This window comes from Camellia sinensis, chromosome 2, assembly GCF_055761805.1.
Source record: "Camellia sinensis isolate YWXY chromosome 2, ASM5576180v1, whole genome shotgun sequence".
NCBI classification, from domain to species: Eukaryota; Viridiplantae; Streptophyta; class Magnoliopsida; order Ericales; family Theaceae; genus Camellia; species Camellia sinensis.
In genome coordinates this window covers 173,276,307-173,297,069 of record NC_138962.1, presented here as the reverse complement: position 1 = coordinate 173,297,069, position 20,763 = coordinate 173,276,307, and the positions used below count along the sequence as shown (strand labels likewise).

At 40.8% G+C, this 20,763-nt stretch overlaps 1 protein-coding gene across 2 annotated transcripts in view; it reads right to left on the bottom strand.

Annotated features, from left to right (window-relative positions):
• The window catches only part of LOC114314639 (myosin-12-like), a 46,465-nt gene that overhangs the window by 12,317 nt on the left and 13,385 nt on the right, over positions 1 to 20,763 (bottom strand). For both annotated transcript variants that reach the window (XM_082916136.1, XM_082916135.1), the window contains 19 exons: positions 12,709 to 12,810; positions 12,564 to 12,621; positions 8,876 to 8,977; positions 8,749 to 8,786; positions 8,155 to 8,281; positions 7,898 to 8,068; positions 7,677 to 7,808; positions 7,469 to 7,575; positions 7,218 to 7,278; positions 6,924 to 7,101; positions 6,396 to 6,601; positions 5,936 to 6,055; positions 5,705 to 5,803; positions 5,152 to 5,367; positions 4,404 to 4,543; positions 4,220 to 4,321; positions 3,514 to 3,622; positions 3,368 to 3,439; positions 3,203 to 3,262 (listed from right to left, as the gene is read on the bottom strand). In XM_082916136.1, the coding sequence (XP_082772262.1) occupies positions 3,203 to 3,262; positions 3,368 to 3,439; positions 3,514 to 3,622; positions 4,220 to 4,321; positions 4,404 to 4,543; positions 5,152 to 5,367; positions 5,705 to 5,803; positions 5,936 to 6,055; positions 6,396 to 6,601; positions 6,924 to 7,101; positions 7,218 to 7,278; positions 7,469 to 7,575; positions 7,677 to 7,808; positions 7,898 to 8,068; positions 8,155 to 8,281; positions 8,749 to 8,786; positions 8,876 to 8,977; positions 12,564 to 12,621; positions 12,709 to 12,810 (2,200 nt within the window). The remainder of the gene's footprint in view (positions 1 to 3,202; positions 3,263 to 3,367; positions 3,440 to 3,513; positions 3,623 to 4,219; positions 4,322 to 4,403; positions 4,544 to 5,151; positions 5,368 to 5,704; positions 5,804 to 5,935; positions 6,056 to 6,395; positions 6,602 to 6,923; positions 7,102 to 7,217; positions 7,279 to 7,468; positions 7,576 to 7,676; positions 7,809 to 7,897; positions 8,069 to 8,154; positions 8,282 to 8,748; positions 8,787 to 8,875; positions 8,978 to 12,563; positions 12,622 to 12,708; positions 12,811 to 20,763) is intronic.

Genomic DNA, 20,763 nt, shown 5'->3' with positions numbered 1-20,763 from the left:
TCCCGTCTCTATTTATACATAGAAGGAGTAGGTGGGAGAGCCTTCCCACGTTTTTCATGCATGTAGGTTGGTGGCTGCCAAGCTTGACTTGGTTGGTTGCCTTCCCACGTTTTTCATGCATGTGGGTTTACAGATTTTGGCAAAGAAGTCACTTATTCCCTTTGCCAAAGATGCAAAATTAAATCCTTGTGACAACTGCTTGTTTGGGAAGCATCATAGAGTCGCTTTCCATTCATCATCCAGAAGACAATCAAAGTTGTTGAGCAGAGTATACTCTGATGTTTGCGGTCCCATTGAAGTGGAATCTTTAGGTGGTAGAAAATACTTTCTGACGTTCATTGATGATGCATCACGGAAGGTATGGGTTTATGTCTTAAAGACTAAAGCTGAGGTGTTCCAGCATTTTCAGACATTCCATGCTATGGTGGAAAGGGAGACTGGAAAGAAGCTGAAATGTCTCCGAACAGACAATGGAGGCGAGTACACGTCAAAGGAATTTAAAGCCTACTGTGCTACTCATGGCATCCGGCATGAGAAGACTGTTCTTGGAACCCCACAACACAATGGTGTAGCCGAGAGAATGAACCGAACCATTGTGGAGAAGGTCAGATGTATGCTCAAAATGGCAAAGCTACCAAAGCCATTTTGGGGAGAAGTTGTTCGTGTTGCTTGCTATTTGATCAACAGATCGCCATCAGTTCCACTGAATTTTCAGATTCCAGAAGAAGTATGGTCTGGAAGGGAGATCTCTTACTCTCACTTGAGAGTGTTTGGGTGCAAAGCATTTGCACATGTATCCAAGGAGCACAGACAGAAGCTGGATGACAAAGCCACTCCATGCATCTTTATTGGCTATGGAGATAAAGAATTTGGATATAGATTGTGGGATCCGAAACACAAAAGGTCATTCGAAGCCAAGATGTGGTGTTTCAAGAAGGCCAGACCTTTGAAGACTTTGGGCAACCAACCAAACCCAAAGTTGATGATGTTTCAGAAATTATTCCAAACCCTGCACCATCACAGCATGCCACTGATGAAGAAGAGTTACCGCAGCATGCAGTCAATGATGTAGAGTTGCAGGATGGATTTCTAGAAGAAGAAGATCCAGAAGCAGAGGGTGTTGAGCAAGGGGAGCCACAACCCCCTCTACCAGAGACTGTTGGTCCACAGTTACGAAGATCGACAAGAGAATTTAAGTTGTCAACCAAATACCCTACTTCTGAGTATATTTTGGCTACCGATGAGGGGGAGCCAGAAAGTTTTCAAGAAGCTCAAAATCATAAGGAGAAGAGTAACTGGCAGCAAGCTATGCAAGAAGAGATGCAATCCTTGCAGAAGAATCAGACTTATAATTTGGTGAAACTTCCCCAGGGTCGAAAAGCATTGCAGAACAAATGGGTGTTCAAGTTGAAGAAAGATGGCAGCGGAAAGCTAGTCAAGTATAAGGCTCGATTGGTTGTCAAAGGTTTTGGGCAGAAGAAAGGTATTGATTTTGATGAAATCTTCTCGCCAGTTGTGAAAATGACATCCATTCGAGTAGTTTTGGGACTAGCAGCTAGTTTGAATTTGGAACTTGAACAAATGGATGTGAAGATAGCATTTCTTCATGGTGATCTGAAGGAAGAAATTTACATGGCGCAACCAGAAGGTTTTGAAGTCAAAGGGAAAGAAAACTTAGTTTGCAGATTGAAAAAGAGTCTCTACGGCCTCAAACAAGCGCCGAGACAGTGGTACAAGAAATTTGACTCATTCATGGTAGGTCATGAGTACAAGAGAACTGCTGCAGACCAGTGTGTTTATGTCAGGACATTTCCCGGTGGAAACTTTATCATACTTCTGCTCTATGTTGATGACATGTTGATCGTTGGACAAGATGCCACAACAATCAGATCACTGAAGAAGGAGTTATTACAGTCCTTTGACATGAAGGACCTAGGCCCTGCACAACAAATTTTGGGCATGAATATTGTGCGTGACAGGAAAGCCAAGAAGTTGTGGCTGTCACAGGAGAAGTACGTTGAACGAGTGATTAAGAAGTTCAACATGAAAGATGCCAAGCCAGTCAGTACTCCGCTGGCTAATCACTTCAAGCTGAGCAAGAATTATTGTCCCTCCTCTACGAAGGAAAGACAAGAGATGGAGGCGATTCCCTACTCATCCGCTGTAGGGAGTTTGATGTATGTAATGGTGTCCACCCGACCAGATATTGCTCATGCGGTTGGAGTTGTAAGCAGATTCCTTTCCAATCCAGGAAAAGAGCATTGGGAAGGAGTCAAGTGGATTCTGAGGTACCTCAAGGGTACAGCAAAAATGTGTTTGTGCTTTAGAGATGCTAAACCAGTCTTGGAAGGCTATACTGATTCAGATATGGCAGGCGATCTTGATGGTAGGAAATCTACATCAGGATTTCTGTTCACCTTCGCAGGGGGAGCTGTGTCTTGGCAGTCCAAGCTACAGAAGTGTGTTGCTTTATCCACAACTGAGGCAGAGTATATTGCCGCAGCGGAAGCCGGGAAAGAAATGTTGTGGTTGAAACGGTTTCTCCAAGAGTTGGGATTAAAGCAAGAAAAGTTCACGGTACATTGTGATAGTCAGAGTGCCATAGACCTGAGCAAGAATTCGATGTACCATTCTCGCACAAAGCACATTGATGTTCGGTATCATTGGATACGCGAAGTGATGGACAAGCAGTTATTGGAACTGATCAAGATCCACACAAATAAGAATCCAGCTGACATGCTTACAAAGGTGGTCTCGAGAGACAAACTCGAAATTTGCAGAGACATTGCCGGGATGGACTTCAAGTGAGAAGTCAGTCATGCATATGGGTATGGAGGGGGAGAATTGTTGTTCCAACCCACATGCATGAAAAACGTGGGAAGGCAACCAACCAAGTCAAGCTTGGCAGCCACCAACCCACATGCATGAAAAACGTGGGAAGGCTCTCCCACCTACTCCTTCTATGTATAAATAGAGACGGGAGGGAGAGGATGTTTTATATCAGAAATTGGAGAGCGAGAGCTGTGAGTTGAGTGAGTTTCATCTCCTCCTCTGTATTTGTATTTTGCTCCATTTTAGTGAAAATTCTCATTTTTGTCCGTGGATGTAGGCATTGGGCCGAACCACGTAAATATTGTGTTCTCTGTGTGTGTGAGATAATTTTTTCTGGGTGTGTTTGATCCTAACACTTTCAACTACATACCTGCTGCTTGTCTGTTAGGGATCTTTGTTTAGTTAGGTGGGGGGAAAGAGGCTCCGATTCCTGCAAACATGGTTCACTCATTATTTTAAAAGTAATAATTGAATACTTAAGTGTTTATTAGTGGTCTGTTCATTAAGAATGAATCTATGAGAAGTTTGGCAATACTTTTGCAGTTTGATAATGTACTTCAAATGGTTGGTGACGCTCCTCTTCTCTGTGGTGCCCATTGCCAAAATACTGCATTGTCATTGAGGTCAGTGACAAATGGTCTAGCAATTTCACCATAAATAGGCTACTTAAACATGTTGTACCTTGGATTGCAGCTGTACCCGTTCAGGAATAGTTATTTGCTCCACAATGACTTTTTGGCTCCGGAGCAACTCATTGTCTGACTCCAAATCTCTAACCTTGCTCTTGAGTCTGACAGACAAAAGTGCTTCAGATTCAGGCAGTGGTGTCTATTTTTCTAAACAAATGCTTGAGCGACTATTTCTCAGCTTAAAATTTCAGGTTTTGTTTCAAACATTCAGAGTGAAGTGAATCCACTACACAACTCGAAATAACACAGATATACAGTAGTCTGTAGATAAAACTGGTATACTTATTGAAGTTGAAAACTTGATTTGTTCTAGATTTTCATTGTTAAGATAATTTCCTTATGAAATATTTGGTCTATAGATTTTGGCATGCAACCGAAGTAGTGGTTAACTGTTGATTGTTTAATTTATCAAATTGTCCATAATTCCATATATTATATTCAACTGTATTTGTCTAGCCTGAGGTGAAGTAGGTCAGCTTAACAGTTATCCTCTGCCTCATAATGACAGAGAAGTTTCTTGTTATGATTTTTGTCCAATATTAGCCTTTATTTATTTAATGAATATCCTTCCTTTTTCATTTCACTTAACAGAACATTCAAGTGAGATCAACTCTCTTGAATTTCTTGCGACGTGTAGGTATTTAATTGGTTCCTAGTCCCTGTAATGCTTTAAACCCATATAAACACCGTGTTCTTACAATTTCACTTCCTCAGAGAGGTCCTCATTTGTTGATGCAACCAAAGCCTGCTGACGTAGAACCTGGTTCTCAGACTCAAGGTTGGACAAGTTCAGTTCTATTCTGAAAGCAAGCATTAAAAAAAAAAATTTAATTAGAACAAAGTTAATAATCATACAGATGCATTGAGAGTTCTTTTGACTACCTTTCAATGGTCTCTTGTAGCTCTGAAGTTTTCAGCTGTAAATCTTCTGCCTCTTTTAGTCTTGCTTTGCTCTCGTTTTCAACTTCAGAATATTTCTGCTCAAATTCCTCAACCCTCTTCTTTAGCTCTCTTATCTCACTCTACATATCCAGAATGTATATTAAATAAGCTGTTTGCTATCTCTGGCATGTGCAAATTTCTGACCTTTTTGCCATTATTTTGCTACATATAATTGTAACTGGTAACAAGTAATAGGTATTACTTTTTGCACCTGAACTTTTTCCCTTTTCTGTAACCACTTTGACAGTCCTCTTATTACACTTCCATTTATTCTCTATCTCATTTTCTACCAATTTTCACTTCTTTCTTTGTACTCTTGCTGTTTTCTTAAAAAATTGTGCATCTTTTAGGATAAATTACCCTTTTAACCCTTATTTCAAATCAAACAATTCGGTCCTTCTGTTCAAGTTGAAGGTTAAAAATTAACGATTTTGGGACACTTGTCAACCTCTTGAGAAAAATTAATGAAAATTTTGGTGGAAGGACTAAATTAAAACTGAACTTAAAGTGTGGGGACCAAATTGTTCAAATTGAAACAAAAGGGACTAAAGTGAAATTTGGGTCAAACTATGTGATGAAAAGTGTAATTTACCCTATTTTTTTTATCTTTTACATTGAGTTCTTTCTGAGTTCTGTATGCATTTGATAAGTTAGAAAATGTATAGCACACTAAGTTGCTAGATGTTACCTCCAGTTCCTCATTCTGAAGTGTCAGTTCCTCCACCTTGCAGTTGTCCACAACTGGTACCTCTTTGATGACTGGTGGGGCTTGTTCAATTGCTAATTTTGCTGCTTCCTTCTCGTGAATGACTGCAGCATTTGCTTCATCTAGTTGCCCTTGCATTTCACTTAAGGCACGTTGTAGTTTTTCAATTTCATGTCCTTTTGCTTCTTCAAAATCAATCTACAAGCACATTTATCACGGTGAGCTAAAGCAGACTGAGTGTTTCAATTGTGGACTCAGTTTGAGTGTTTTTTGGTTCTTTCATTTGTGTTTTTTGCTGCCAGTTTATCATAATAAGCTCTGGCATTGGCAAGAATGCTTGCTTGATATGGCTGCTGATCTTACCAACCCAAACTTTTCTCATGTAACTGATCTGTTTACTAAACTATTAGTATTTTGTTATTTGAACTCGAACTAGTAAGAGACGGAAGCACCCTCATTTGCTTTACAAATATTGTTGACATTCACTTTTTAGTGTTGCTTGTGTTTCATCCAAGTTGATACAGAAAGAATATACCCTCAAGTTCTTTTCAAATTCTAGCCGCCATGTTAGCTCTTCAACACGCTTCTCCAGCTTGTCCTTCGCTTCCTTAAGTGCCCCTGTTTCTCTTGCTTCCTGCATTAAAGAATTCCTCAATTCTTAACTTTATATTTGCTTTTAGTTTAGTTTCACTCATATACAACTTAATTTAGTTTACAACAGTTGGATGTTTGAGATTGTGAATAGTACTGGAAGAAGATAACTTACCATTTTCAGCTTTCTAAGCTCCTTCCTTGCAACCTTTGTTCTCCAGAGACATTGAAGTCTAAGAGCTACTTTCTTCTGGTGGTTATAAACAGAAACAGCATGGTATCTTCGCCATTGAGTCTGTAAGAAACAAAAAGTGACAGGATATATCAATTTTTAGTTTGACGCTGATAATTCTGGGTTTTTTTTTTATTTTTTATTATGTGTTAGCGCGTTAGAAAGATTGCAGGATCTTTAGGCTTTACTAATAACATATATAGGGATTCTTTATAGTTTTTAAAACTGTATTACCTTTTTAACTTGCAAATTTGTCATTTGCCTTAATTAGAATCTAGAATTTTTAAGTAGTGAATTATTTGATCCCAAATGATTGCCATTCTTAAAATTTTCTCCATTTTTCTTTTTCTTTGAAATTCTAGTGAATCAATCAAATATTTCCAAACTGGAGCCAACTTATTACCTGAATTATAGTTGTGGCCTTGTTTCTTCTTCTGTGTCTGTATTCATTGCGAGTTGCCATTGCTCGCAATCCAGTTTGAATAGCTATTGCTGATGCCTGCAAGTTTGTGTAAGATTTTCTTGCTGTGTGAGCACGCACGTGTTTCTGTACTTGGATTGAAGCAGCTTCCTTTCTCATATATTCATACAGCTTACGTGCAAGTTGTGCTGTGCCAAATTGCAAAAGGAAACTAGTCATTTCTAGATCTTCCTATCCTATTAAAATTTCTTATAGAGTTGGCATTGAATTAGGTTCTTTTGGGATTGTTCAAATATCACCCCTTGAGCCTGATTTGGTCATGGTTGGATCTGGTTGGGTCAGACCCAAGCACAAACTGATAAAACTGACACATAGTTAGCTACCTGGTTTTTCTTGAACAAGCAAAAAATATTAGAAAAAATACTGCAACTGAAGAAATTTGAAGATTATCAGTTTGTTTCTAGTTTAAAGGGTCCAACCTTCAGATTTTCATGAGCAGTGTTGTTTTACCTCTCCAAAGTTTCTGCAAATGAATTGTAGCCCGTTTTAGGGTGATGAATTCTTTTCGGGTGAGATGTGTTCGGATTTGCCTTTGGATGTGCCTTGCCGCACTAGCGACAACTTCAGTTCTTCGAGCATCTAATTCAGCCATCTGTCCAGCTCTAAGAAACACCTTTGTTTTCCCAATCTGAAATATAGAGTATTAGGTGGAAACTGCCCCAGTAGTTTGTAGAAGTTATCTCAAGAATTTCATTGGCAAGGATGCCATTACATATCTGCATTATAACTTTTTTGATCTAGTACCTGGTAACCCTTTAAGCCCATCCTGTCACAGATGGCAATGCATGCTGATTTTTCGTCAGATCTGCAGAGTTGAAAGCAGTAAGAACTAAAAATTGTTACTGCATGAATGCAATTTATTGATTGCCACAGAGAGCTGTTGAAGATGACAATTAATCTATGGTTATGTTTGATATCGCAGCGTCAAATTGCATTGAGCATGTAGCTATTAGCTTTACATTTGTATATGTTCACAAGAAGTAGCTAATTTATACCCGTCCAAAACATCTGGAGTTAACATCCCAAAGCGGTCGAGGAACTCATCAAATGTTCTTTTTGTTGGATATCCGGCACAGCTTATCCTAATTGCCTCTAGTACGCCCTGCCACAATTATTGCCAGGAAGAACTTTATCGTTAGGAGCAAGTTCTGAAATAGCTAGGAGAGTGAATGCTAGATGAGGTTGAATTGGAAAGTAACTTACCCCGCATCTTAACTGATTTAAGACATTGATGTTCTCAAAGATTCCAGGTTTCAAAACTGTATTGGGCTTCACACATCTGATGTAATGTGGTTCTGTTGTACTCAGGGTTTCCATTAAAGATTGTAGCTGTTGCTGTATTTCAAGTTTGATGTATAAGCCAATCAGGTCTTAGATTTCCCAAAATTGCATAAAATTCCTGCGACCTATGGAATTTGGGTTACCTTGAAGCGGGTACCAATGGATGAGAATTTGGACTGTTTTGACATTTCCTCAGGTAAAGGAGGGAAGAGATTTGCAACAAAATTGCATTTCGAGGCATCTAATAGAGCTTGATGTTCTGCTACAACATAATCCTTGTTCTTGTCTAGGAATTGATCAGCTTGGTAAGTAACCTGTTGGATCAAAAGTTGTTTGGTAAGAAAATGATCAGTTTAACATATCAATGGATAGTGAATATGGAATTTTTAGGGTTGCTTACGTCTCCAGCATAATGGTTAATTGTGAAGTCTGTTTGAGCAAGTTTTGGCTTGCTAAAGCGTTTGTGAGTTTTATATGTCTGGTACATCTTTTGTGCAAATGTCTCGTGGGTCGACTTGGGAAACATACTGCAAAGAAAGCAATTAAGCCATGTATGATGCATATATCTGTATTAATGTTATGAGTTTTTTCATTACATAAAAATTATAATAAGGGCTGACATGAGAATAAATATTATTTTGCTGGCAAGATTTTCTTTGGCCACTTAGTCTCTCTAAAGGGGGAGGTCTTGGGTTCCACTCTTAAGAGTGGAATGGGAGGGCAAGATTTTCTTGCAAGGTGTATGGGTGTGAGTTTCAACTCCCCCGATATGCTAACCTAACAACTAACCACTAACATTTGCCAATCAAAAAAAAAAAATTTGCTGGCAGGTACCACTGGCTATGCAAAGTTCAAACTTTGACCTTGAAGGTCATCCAAAGCATGTTGGCTTATCAATATACCACACACACACACACACACCAAAAAAAATAAATAAATAAATAAATAAATTATTGATATGTTCATGATATTGCAAGTAGGGAAAAACACGCACCAGGCTTCATCAAGAAGAGCAATTATACCCCCAGGTTTCTGCATGCAGACATACATAATCATCCTCCTAGGATTGCCGCTTATAGTCAAATAGTGCAGAAATTGGATATGTTTGAAAGAGTCAATACCTTCTCAATAAGATCCAAAATATCTTGGTTATCTACAAATTCGACATAACTCCAATTGATTTCCTCTTTTGTGTACTCCTCTTGCTCCATCTTGAATACATGCTGTAAAGATGCTTTTTCCATTTAATTGTGTATACATACAGAGCATTGCATGTAGAAATTTAATGTATAAAGAGAAATAGAGAATTGTATTATTGATTGATTTATATTGATTTATCTATTACAATGTTTCATGATTCCTATATATAGAAGAGGGTGAGTGTGTAGTAGGTAAGGAGTAGGTGAAGTGGAGGTGGTAGTGGTGTAGTGGGTTAGGTTTAGTGGAGTAGGTGAGGTGGTAGTGGTGTAGTGGGTTAGGTTTAGTGGAGTAGGTTTAAGTGGGTGAAGTAGGTGATAGTGGTAGGTTTTGGTACATTTTTAACAGCCCCCCGCAAACTCAAGGGGGATAGGAACTAACCAACTTGAGTTTGGAGTGACTAACAAAACAAGAAAATAGACGAATACATAAAAGAAAAGAGGATAGGAGACATTGTATAGTCGTGTCAGACCGATGGTGAAGACACTGTATGGTGGTGTCATAACGTTGTAGAGGACACTGGATGGTTGTGTTAGACCGATGTAGAAGACAGTTTATGGGGTCATGTCGGACCGTTGTAGCAGACAATGTTGTGACAGTTGTTGTGACAGTTTACAGAGTCTTGCTGGACCCTTGTAGAAACTAACCGAAATCAATGTCGGGACAGTTTACAGAGTCTTGTCGGACCCATGAAGGAGCTAACCGGAATCAATGTCGGGACAGTTTACAGAGTCTTGTCGGACCCTTGTAGAAACTAACCGGAATCAATGTCGGGACAGTTTACAGAGTCTTGTCGGACCCATGAAGGAGCTAACCGGAATCAATGTCGGGACAGTTTACAGAGTCTTGTCGGACCCATGAAGGAGCTAACCGGAATCAATGTCGGGACAGTTTACAGAGTCTTGTCGGACCCTTGAAGGAGCTAACCGGAATCAATGTCGGGACAGTTTACAGAGTCTTGTTGGACCCTTAAAAAGTCGCACCCTCAAAAGGTGTGCCCAATCTGTCAAAAGGCGTGCCATCAAAAAGGCGTGCCCAATCCATAAAAAGGCGTGCCATCAAAAGGCGTGCCATCAAAAGGCGCGCCCACTTCATCAAAAGACGTGCCCGACAGAAAGCGTCGAGCCATCAAAAGGGGCGCCTGACACGCGGCGATGCACGTGATTGACAGAGCGCGTGTCGGCCTCGTCGTCTCTGTCTTTATAAACCAAAGCGAAGTCCGAGGCTTGGAAGCATAACAAACCAGTTGAAACCTCTTCGTTCTCTGTAACATTCTGTAACCAACCCTTCTCTGAAACACTCAGCAACCCAAAAACATGGCTTCTTCTTCCCGTTCAGCAACCCAGAACATAGCCTCTTCTTCCCGTGGTCTGCTCACTCTCTTTCCCGACCTCAACGAGTCAACAAGAGAGATAACTGGTGCGGTGGCCTGTGAACCTCAACCAAACACCTCTGGTTTTGCTCCGTTGAACTTTCCGATGCGGTCGGTGGAGCAAAAAATGGCAGGGCAAACGGATATTGAAGCTAATCAGTATACATTGAAGTCCTGTGTTGAAACTATGACTGCGGTCACAAACTTGTCGCACCGGCTGCAGAGTAGGACAAATGAGGTGCAGCAGTTAAACGCCCAACTGGCTCTGCTCCAACGCATGTATAAGGATGCGCGAGCAGAGATAAGTGTGCTAAAGGCGGAAAATAAGGAGCTGAAGCGGAAGGCCACCGTTATGTTCCGATTTGGAGGTCCGCCATATGCTGTAGTGGAGGAGCAGGGTGGAGTGATCGTGCCCAGTGGAGTGGGAAACACGGAGGCAACACCGTCAAGGGCCGCCCAGGACGGAGGCAAGAAGAAAAGACCGGCAGAATAGGCGAAAAAGTGAGGTCGGTGGGTGGCCGTCTGCAGAAAAGAAAACAAATCTTGTGGTGTTGTGGTTTGTGTTGTTGTGGTTTTTTTTTTTTTTTTTTTTTTTTTTTTTTTTTTAAATTGTGATCGGGGTTGATCCCTGAGATGAATAAAAGATGGTTTGGTGTGCAAAGCTATATGGTATGAATGGAATTTGAAAAAGATTAAAAAATAATGTGAAAGAAAAATAAAGAAAGAAATAATAAAAATATATTTGAAATCAAAATGAAAGATGAGGGAAATAAGGAAAGTGGTTTGGAGAAAATAAATAAAAATAATGGATTTTGAAATCAAACAGAGGAGAGAGAGGGGACAAGCCCATGTGAGAGAAAGAGGGGAAAAATGATAGCCGATGCACCCAAAAATAATCTAGCTGCTATCCACAGGCGCTTAGGGGAAGGAAATGGTAGCAAGAGACGGCCAACACCATATATGACTATAGCAAAGAAATGGAGTATCAAGCTCAATGGGCTAGGATTTAGACCAGAGAGTAAAGCCACTGGTCCTGTTGAACACACACCTCCAAGGCTCAAATAATCAAAACATGCTTCACGCATTTCCTTCCTTGCTTGATCAGGAGATGCACAAAACACCTTATACAGGGCTCCAGTCATTCCTCCACCAGTTAAAGGATGACGCATGTTGAAAGCATCACCTATTAATAGTGCTCCAGGAGTAGGGTAAGGAGCAGCTGGCATACTTCTATTGGGCATTGTTCTAATACTTCCCTTATCAATTGCAGCTATAAATGAATCATGCAGCTCAGGTGGAACCTGGGGAGCCACCAGAGGGAAGCAAAGCCGAAGGCTGCTGCAAAGCCGAAGGCTGCTGCAAAGCCGAAGGCTGTAAAAGCGAAAAAGGAAAAGAAGGCTCCGGCTAAGACAAAAGCTGCTGCGCCAAAAGCTAAAGCCGCTGTGAAGCCCAAGCCAGCGGCAAAGGCCAAGCCAGCTGCGAAGCCAAAAGCTGCTGTGAAACCGAAGGCTGCCGTGAAGCTGAAAGCTGCAGTGAAGCTCAAGGCTGTGGCGAAGCCCAAACCAAAGCCGAAGGCGAAGGATCCTAACAAGAGGCAAATGAGCATGGAGGAGAAGCATAGATTGAGTGTTGGGTTGCAGAGTTTGCCCCAGGAAAAGATGCCACAGTTAGTGCAGATTATGAAGAAGAGGAATTCACATTGGCCTCAAGAGAGAGGATTTAGGCAGTGATGGGAAGGTATGTGTAGAAAATAAGCGGAATAGGTTGAGGTCCGGCGGGCGGCCAAGGCGAGGTTGCCGCCCGCCGGTGAAACGAAAAATACTAAGTGCTTAACCTTGCTCTGATACCATGTAGAAATTTAATGTATAAAGAGAAATAGAGAATTGTATTATTGATTGATTTATATTGATTTATCTATTACAATGTTTCATGATTCCTATATATAGAAGAGGGTGAGTGTGTAGTAGGTAAGGAGTAGGTGAAGTGGAGGTGGTAGTGGTGTAGTGGGTTAGGTTTAGTGGAGTAGGTGAGGTGGTAGTGGTGTAGTGGGTTAGGTTTAGTGGAGTAGGTTTAAGTGGGTGAAGTAGGTGATAGTGGTAGGTTTTGGTACATTTTTAACATTGCAGTATATAAACCTGACACATATCATATGTACACACCCACATCCGCATACATACACATGTACTTATATTTTACGGCATATAGAGCTTTCAGATACTAAAAAGAATTATTGTCCTCACCTGATTAAAATGCTGTTGCAACTTCTCATTTGTTAGATTGATGCACAGCTGTTCAAAACTGCCAGATGAAGCATGTGAGCTCTTAAGGTTGAGATATAATGAGATGTTTGTGAGTTAAGAAATAATTAAGTCCATCATTATTTACCTGTTGATCTTGAAGCTCTCAAAACCATAAATATCAAGGACTCCAATTATACTTTTTGCATCGGGATCCTGGCCAATTGAATTGTTTATCTTGTCTACAATCCTGCCATAGTTCACTAAGTGAGCATTCTGGAGTAAATATTTTTGCCAACTACAATATAAACCTTGTTTGACTTGGATAAAATTAAAACTAGAAGTGGAACTTAAAAACTAAAATATTGTTGAATTCAGAGATGCAGAATAGTCTCAACTGTATTCTTATGATAACTGATCTCTTGACTGGTGTCAATGCAGTCAGGTTCTTAAAGCAACGTTAACTCAACTCACAAGTCATGGCTAAGTCAAGCTGACAAACAAAAAACTATGGCTTCAATGCTTATGGTAATACTAAATGTTAGGCAGATTAAGTAGGAAAATTAAGTTGATAAATAAACTTGACCAATGTTTTCAATGTTAGATAGATTGGGTAGATTGCAAGTTCCAACACTATGAAACTGGATTCCAGAAATGAACTTTTTAATGCTTATGGATACTGTCAAGTATAGGAGTTTTTTTTGAGTGCTGAGCCAAAGTAGGGGCAATATTCTTATCTTCACTTATTATCATATTGCTAGTAATGAATTCATAATCCAAACTAGACAAGCCATAGTTGCTAATATGAAGATAATGATTAAGATACGAAGAGAAGTTACTTTTGTGTTTGACTCACATTAATAATATCCTTCATCATAATTTATGGCATCAAATATTTTGAGTTTTATTCTTTGTTTTTTCTGTTGCTTTTGAGGCATAAATCCATACTTTTGGATTGTTAGACTGGGGGTTGAGGGGCTTGATTGGTATCCAATTGGTGAGAATAAGTCTTCTTGGCTTGAAAGGTTGTCTGATGAATTGAATATTAGGGAGGCAGTCTTGAATGGGGGTAGCATCCCTTTATCACTCAAATCGAGCTTTGGTTCATCCTTTTTCCTCAAAGAAGTGAAATATCCTCTAGAACTTGTGACCTTAATGGCAATAGTTTCCGGTTTATAGCAAGTGAATTCAAATCCAACTTCTCTCTCTCTCTCTCTCTCTCATTGTCAAATTTCAAATGGTTGATAAACAACCAGGAGATCCTAATATTTGAAAATGAGGGTCTGAGCAGCTTCTTCAATTTGCTGATATAGTTAAACCCAATTTGAAGAAGACCTGGTTAGCTCTTCATAGTAAATCCTCTGACTGGTTCAATCCATAATTTGTTTTTGTTTTTTTTGATGTTATGTTAGGGACTGTTTGACGCAAGGTACTCTAGGTCTCGCTGAGTTAATTTGTAGACTGTTGTTTGATTAAACTAATATTTTCAGGGCTGAATTACTAGTGCTAAAGATTTTAAGTTTTCCAAATTAAATTTAAGGATAAATTTTTTAGTATAAAATAATTTAGAAACCACTGATTACAAGCTTACTTATCGATTAGTTTGAAGCTTTGAATAATCAGCTTAGGGTATGATGAGATATCACCCCTTATTTATACATGAAGATTAGGGTTTACAAACAAAGTCAATTACAAGATGATCCCTGAGGGCATCACAATGATTACAGACCCAAGCCTTTCGGCTAATAAAATACTAAGACTTTCGGTGATTATAATATGCCAACACCCCCCCTCAAGCTGGTGCGAAGATATCTCTCATGCCCAGCTTGCCTAATATGTCATGAAACGGTTTATTCCCAATTCCCTTGGTGAGAATGTCAGCAAGTTGTTCACCAGACTGAACAAAAGGAGTACAAATGGTACCACTAGTGAGTTTTTCCTTAATGAAGTGGCGATCAATCTCAACATGTTTTGTCCTGTCATGTTGAACGGGATTGTGAGCAATGTTGATGGCGGCCTTATTATCACAATATAACCGCATGGAGTCCGTCTGAGCAATACCTAGATCACTCAACAATAATTTGATCCATAAAAGTTCACACACACCTTGTGCCATAGCTCTAAACTCAGCTTCTGCACTTGACCTGGCAACCACATTTTGTTTCTTACTCCTCCAAGTAACTAGGTTGCCGCCGACAAATGTGCAATACCCTGACGTTGATCTCCGATCAGTTACTGACCCGGCCCAGTCAGCATCTGTATAGGCTTCTACACGAAGATGGTCATACTTTGAAAAATACAGACCCTTACCAGGAGCAGACTTCAGATACCTCAAGATTCTCATGACAGCCTCAAAGTGAATCTGATGAGGAGCATGCATAAACTGACTAACTACACTGACAGCAACAGCAATATCAGGACGGGAGTGAGATAGGTAAATGAGCTTACCCACTAATCGTTGATAGCTCCCCCTATCCACAACTTCTCCTCCTGCATCATCTCCCAATTTTTGATTGGGTTCCAGTGGGGTGGCACATGCCTTGCAGCCAAGCATCCCAGTTTCCTTCAACAGGTCAAGCACATATTTTCTCTGTGAGATAAATATCCCATCCTTAGAGCGAGCAACTTCAATTCCCAGAAAATACTTCAAGCTTCCCAAGTCTTTGATTTCAAATTCTTTGGCTAAGTATTTCTTCAACAGAGGTATTTCCTCACTATCATTGCCTGTAAGAACTATGTCATCTACATAAACAATAAGCGCTGTAGTCTGACCGCATGAGGAATGTTTCACAAACAATGTGTGATCTGCCTGACTTTGTTTGAAACCATATTTAAACATAGCCTGAGTGAATCTTTCAAACCAAGCCCTTGGAGATTGTTTGAGACCATATAATGACTTCCGAAGTTTGCATACTTTCCCTTCTGTTTGATGATCCTCAAAACCCGGAGGAATGTCCATATATACTTCTTCTTCGAGGTCACCATGGAGAAAAGCATTCTTGACATCAAACTGATAAAGCGGCCAATCTAGATTAGCTGCGAGAGAGAGAAGTACTCTGACTGAATTCATTTTAGCCACGGGTGCGAAGGTCTCCTGATAATCAATGCCATATGTCTGAGTAAACCCTTTTGCCACAAGTCTTGCCTTGTAACGCTCAATAGACCCATCTGCTTTGTGTTTTACAGTATATACCCATTTACAGCCCACAGGTCGTTTGCCCGTAGGTAACTCAGTCAATTCCCAAGTGCCATTCTTTCTAAGTGCTTTCATTTCCTCAATCATGGCGAGTTTCCACTCAGAGATAGCAAGAGCATCCTGAAAATGGTTAGGAATGCTAACAGAGGAAATATTGGACACAAACGCTCTATATGAGGATGACAAATGAGAGTATGATACAAACTGTGAGATAGGATGTTGAGTACAAGATCTCACACCCTTCCTTTTGGCAATAGGAACATCAAGATCAATGGACTCACGAGATTCAAAGTTACCTAGACTCTCATCAGAAGCAGGAGATGGCAGTGGAGTAGCAGAAACAGTCCCTTGTATCCAGTTAACTTGTTTTCTGTCGATGTCCCGGACATAAACATGCCCATCCTTATTCTTGGTGACAGTGGGTTCTATAGTTCCAGTAGAAGAGGGGGGTGCAAGAATAACTGGTTCTACTATAGGAGGCACAGGACTCACTTCTACCAGAGGAGACACAGGACTCACTTCACACCAAGGCTCCCCCGGAAATGAGGACGGGGACACCGGAGAGGACAAGAAATAGGACTGGGATTCAAAGAAAGTGACATCCATGGACACAAACCACTTACGGGAGGAAGGGTGGTAACATTTATACCCCTTTTGAGTAGGAGAATAACCAAGGAAAACACACTTGAGGAAGCGAGGGTCCAACTTACCACGAGAGGGAGAGTGATTATGGACAAAACAGACACAACCAAATATTTTGGGAGGAATAGAAAACAAGGACTGAGAACCGAGGAGGACGTGAAGCGGAGCCTGTTTGTCCAAGACCTGGGTAGGGAGACGATTAATAAGATGGGCAGCGGTGAGAACAGCGTCGCCCCAATAGGATTGAGGCACGTTCATAAAAAAACACATGCACCGAGCCATGTCAAGAAGATGCCGATTCTTGCGTTCGGCCACCCCATTTTGTTGAGGGGTATTGGTGCAAGAGGTCTGATGGATAATGCCATGAGTAGAGAAATAGTTTCCTAACCCAGAATCTATGTATTCCCCGCCATTATCAGAACGAAATATTTTGATAGTGGCCCCAAACTGAGTACAAATCATCTTATGAAAAGTGCGAAACACAGAGAAAACTTCACTCTTATCTTTCATGAGATACACCCAAGTAGCACGAGAAAAATCATCAATAAATGTAACAAACCAGCGATGACCTTTCACAGACAGAACACGAGAGGGACCCCAAACATCAGAATGTATTAATGAAAAAGGAACTAAGCTTTTATTCAAACTGGGAGCAAAAGAAGCTCTATGTTGTTTTCCAAGTTGACAAGACTCACAAAGAAAGTCAGACACATGATGATTTGCGAAACTAGAAGGAAATAAATGCTTAAGTAAATGAAATGAGGGATGCCCAAGACGCCGATGCCACAACCATACATCAGCGGGGGTAGTAGAAGACGCGGTGGAAGAATAAGCAAGTTTGTCCGGTTGATCTAGGAAGTAGAGACCATTTTCTGCACTACCACTGCCAATCGTCCTCCCCGTGACAAGGTCTTGAAAAAGACAATGATCAGGAAAAAACGTCACACAACAATTCAAATCCTGGGTAAGACGACTTAAGGATAACAGATTAACAGAAAACTTGGGAACATGGAGAACAGAAGATAGATGCATGGTGGGAGTGACTTGGACTAAACCTTTTCCAGAAATGGAAGAAACAGTTCCATCGGCAATCCTAACTTTGTCCTGACCTGAAGAGGGCTTATAGGCAGAAAAAAGATCAGGGGAGCCAGACATATGATCTGAGGCACCAGAATCAATAATCCAAGGCAAAGATGTATGACACAGGAAAGCACAAGGAACAGATGCTAAGTTACCTGAGCGGGCAAAGGACGAGGAAGCGGTACTGAGAGCAGTAGAAGATCGGCGGTCCAACAATTGGCGCAAAGCATCCTCCAACTCAGTATCAGAAGCTTGGGTAACAGAAGTGGAATTAGAATCAAGGGTATCCACGGCACTAGACTGATGAGCCCGGGAATAGGAACCACGTCCTCGAGAGTGGCCTGACCGACCTCCTCGAGAACCTGACCGATCACCTCGACCCCCAGATGGAGTCCCATGAAGCTTCCAACATGTCTCACGAGTATGCCGTGGCTTCTTGCAATAATCACAGAATACAGACTCCTTAGCAGCAGACGGAGGAGGCAGGCTGAGGCCATCTCGAGGAGTAGACAGTAATGCGGAACGGTCAGTAGAGACAGGGGACATCATAGCTGACCGACGACTTTCCTCATTTTGTACATAGGCAAATGCCTCCTGTAGTGAAGGAAGGGTGTCCATACTCAGAACTCGACCCCTAACTGGATCATACTCCATATTTAGGCCGGCCAAAAATTTAAAGACCCGTTCCCGAGCAATGAACTTCTTGTACCCGACAGAATCAGTAGGGCAAACGGGCTTATAGTCTTCCAGGTGGTCAAGGCGTTTCCAGCCGTTGGTGAGGAAAGTGAAGTACTGAAGAACAGTCTGCTCCCCCTGAAGTGTGCTTTCAATAGAGCGACGCAACTTAAAGGCCTGTGAAAAATTTCCTTTGCGGGAATAGGTAACAGCCACAGCCTTCCAAATGTCCTGGGCAGTCTCCATAGATAAGTAGCCCTCACCAAGTTCTGGAACCATCGAATGGATAAGCCAACTCATAATCAAAGAGTTAGTAATCTCCCATTGGTCATAACCTGAGTCAGTGGTACTAGGTGCCTGTATCCTGCCATCAACATACCCCATCTTTCCTCTGCTTTTCAAAAACAAAGTCAAACTTTGAGACCATGCTAGGTAGTTCTGACCATTAAATAGAGAGGTGGTGATTTTTAGACTAGGGTTGGGATTCTCAGTCATGGTAGTAGGTAGAATGAGACTCTCACTCTTTGGTGTTTGAGACGAAGAGGACACACTAGTGGAATCTGTCATGGATACAATACAATACTACCAAACCCACAACAAACTAGTAGAAATCACAAATCCGGAAGGTGGTAGTGAGATAACAGGCACAATGACCACTATAAAGTCATAACAAAAAAAATTAAGAAATGATGATTTTTTTTTTTTTTTTTATATTTTTTATTATTATTATTTTTTTATTTTTTTTTTATCTATATATATATATTTTTTTTTATTTCATTTTAATTTATTTTATTTATTTATTTATTTATTTATTTTCCTTTTTTTTTTTTTTTTTTTTTTTTTTTTTTTGTAAATTGATTTATTTATACATGTCTTTATATATATATATAACTATATATCCTGATATATATAAACAGAGCCGGATATATATATATAGTTATAGATATATATATATATATATATTTATAGACCACAGTGATCAGAGGCTGAGGACGAACAGAGAAGACGAGCGACGAAATGGCTGGAGGAGGTCGCCAAGCTGCTGTGCTGTCGGTCGAGTGACGATCGACAGAGGAGGTCGACGAGGAAGACGACTGAGGAAGACGAGCTGAGGACGAACAGAGAGAGAGAGAGTTGACGGTCGACGATGGTGACGATGAGCTGGCGACGGGGACGATGAGCTAGCGATGGTCGATGATGGGCGACGATGGCGACAGAGAGAGAGAGAGCTGAGGAGATGAGGAGATTGACTGAGGAAGACGGTTGAGGAGATCGACGGAGGAAGAGCGACTGAGGAAGACGGCTAAGGCAGATCACCCAGGTAAGCTTCGAACCCTAGAGTGTTGTTGGTGAATAGGTCTGCCAACGAGGGTGAGCCGAAACCCTATAGGTTTAGCTCTGATACCATGAAGCTTTGAATAATCAGCTTAGGGTATGATGAGATATCACCCCTTATTTATACATGAAGATTAGGGTTTACAAACAAAGTCAATTACAAGATGATCCCTGAGGGCATCACAATGATTACAGACCCAAGCCTTTCGGCTAATAAAATACTAAGACTTTCGGTGATTATAATATGCCAACATAGTTAAGATAATAAGGTGGATGCATGACATTCCACTCAAACTGTTCTGAGGAAATCTAGCAGTCTCTATCTGATTATTGTTGATCTTGCAGCCTGATTATAGGAAGTGGGAAGTACTTACATTTTTATGAGAAGCTATACAGCCGGTAACTAATTGTGCATCATGAGGCCTAAGAGTCAAAGGGGCTAAGTACCCTGTGATAAAAGGCTTGACATGAACTGACTTCACTTTTAATAGGGATTTCATTTTCGTGCCCCCAGTAGAATTTATAAACAGTCCAATTCTTAGAAGTCTTTCTGCATGAAGGTCTTTATAACATCATGGGGAAAATGGTCCATCAAAATAAGCAGTCTCTAAGATGAGTTTCCCAACAGTTTCCTTGTGGTGTTGTGGTTTCACCACAACTAATAACATCCTAAAGTCTCTGAAACAATAACCGTCACCCCTTAATAATTTTCCCTGAGTGTTGTTGTACTTGAGTTTTTCTTACTTGTTTATGTTGAATATTGGCTACAGATTCTGGCCATGTGATGGAAAGTGGCAGCCAGCTACATGGTGGGGAAGCCATGAGGCCATGTGAGTTGGCCATGAGGCCATGAGAAGCCATGTAAAGCATCAATCTGGAAAGCCACCGAAAGCACAACAATGGGCTGGCAGCCAGCTCATTTCAAAGACTTTCTCTTGCATTTGTAATCTCTATATATAGAGAAGCTAAGGAGAGTTGAGATGTACAGCTGAGATAACAGGAAGGTGTGAGCTTAGAGAGCAAAGAGAGAGAGAGAATTACAGAGAGTGTTGTCATTCTTACCATTTTGTTCAATATAGTGAATCTGCTGCCCGTGGACGTAGGCGACTTGCCGAACCACGTTAAATCTTGTGTGTTATTGCTTGTTTGAGTTCCCTGGTGTGCCCCCGATCCGCAACAATTGGTATCAGAGCTCGGGTTGCGAAAAATCAAATTTTTCCCGAAAGTGCCCAGATTTCGAAGTGCTCAAAATCCACTTTTGACCATACCAGGAGG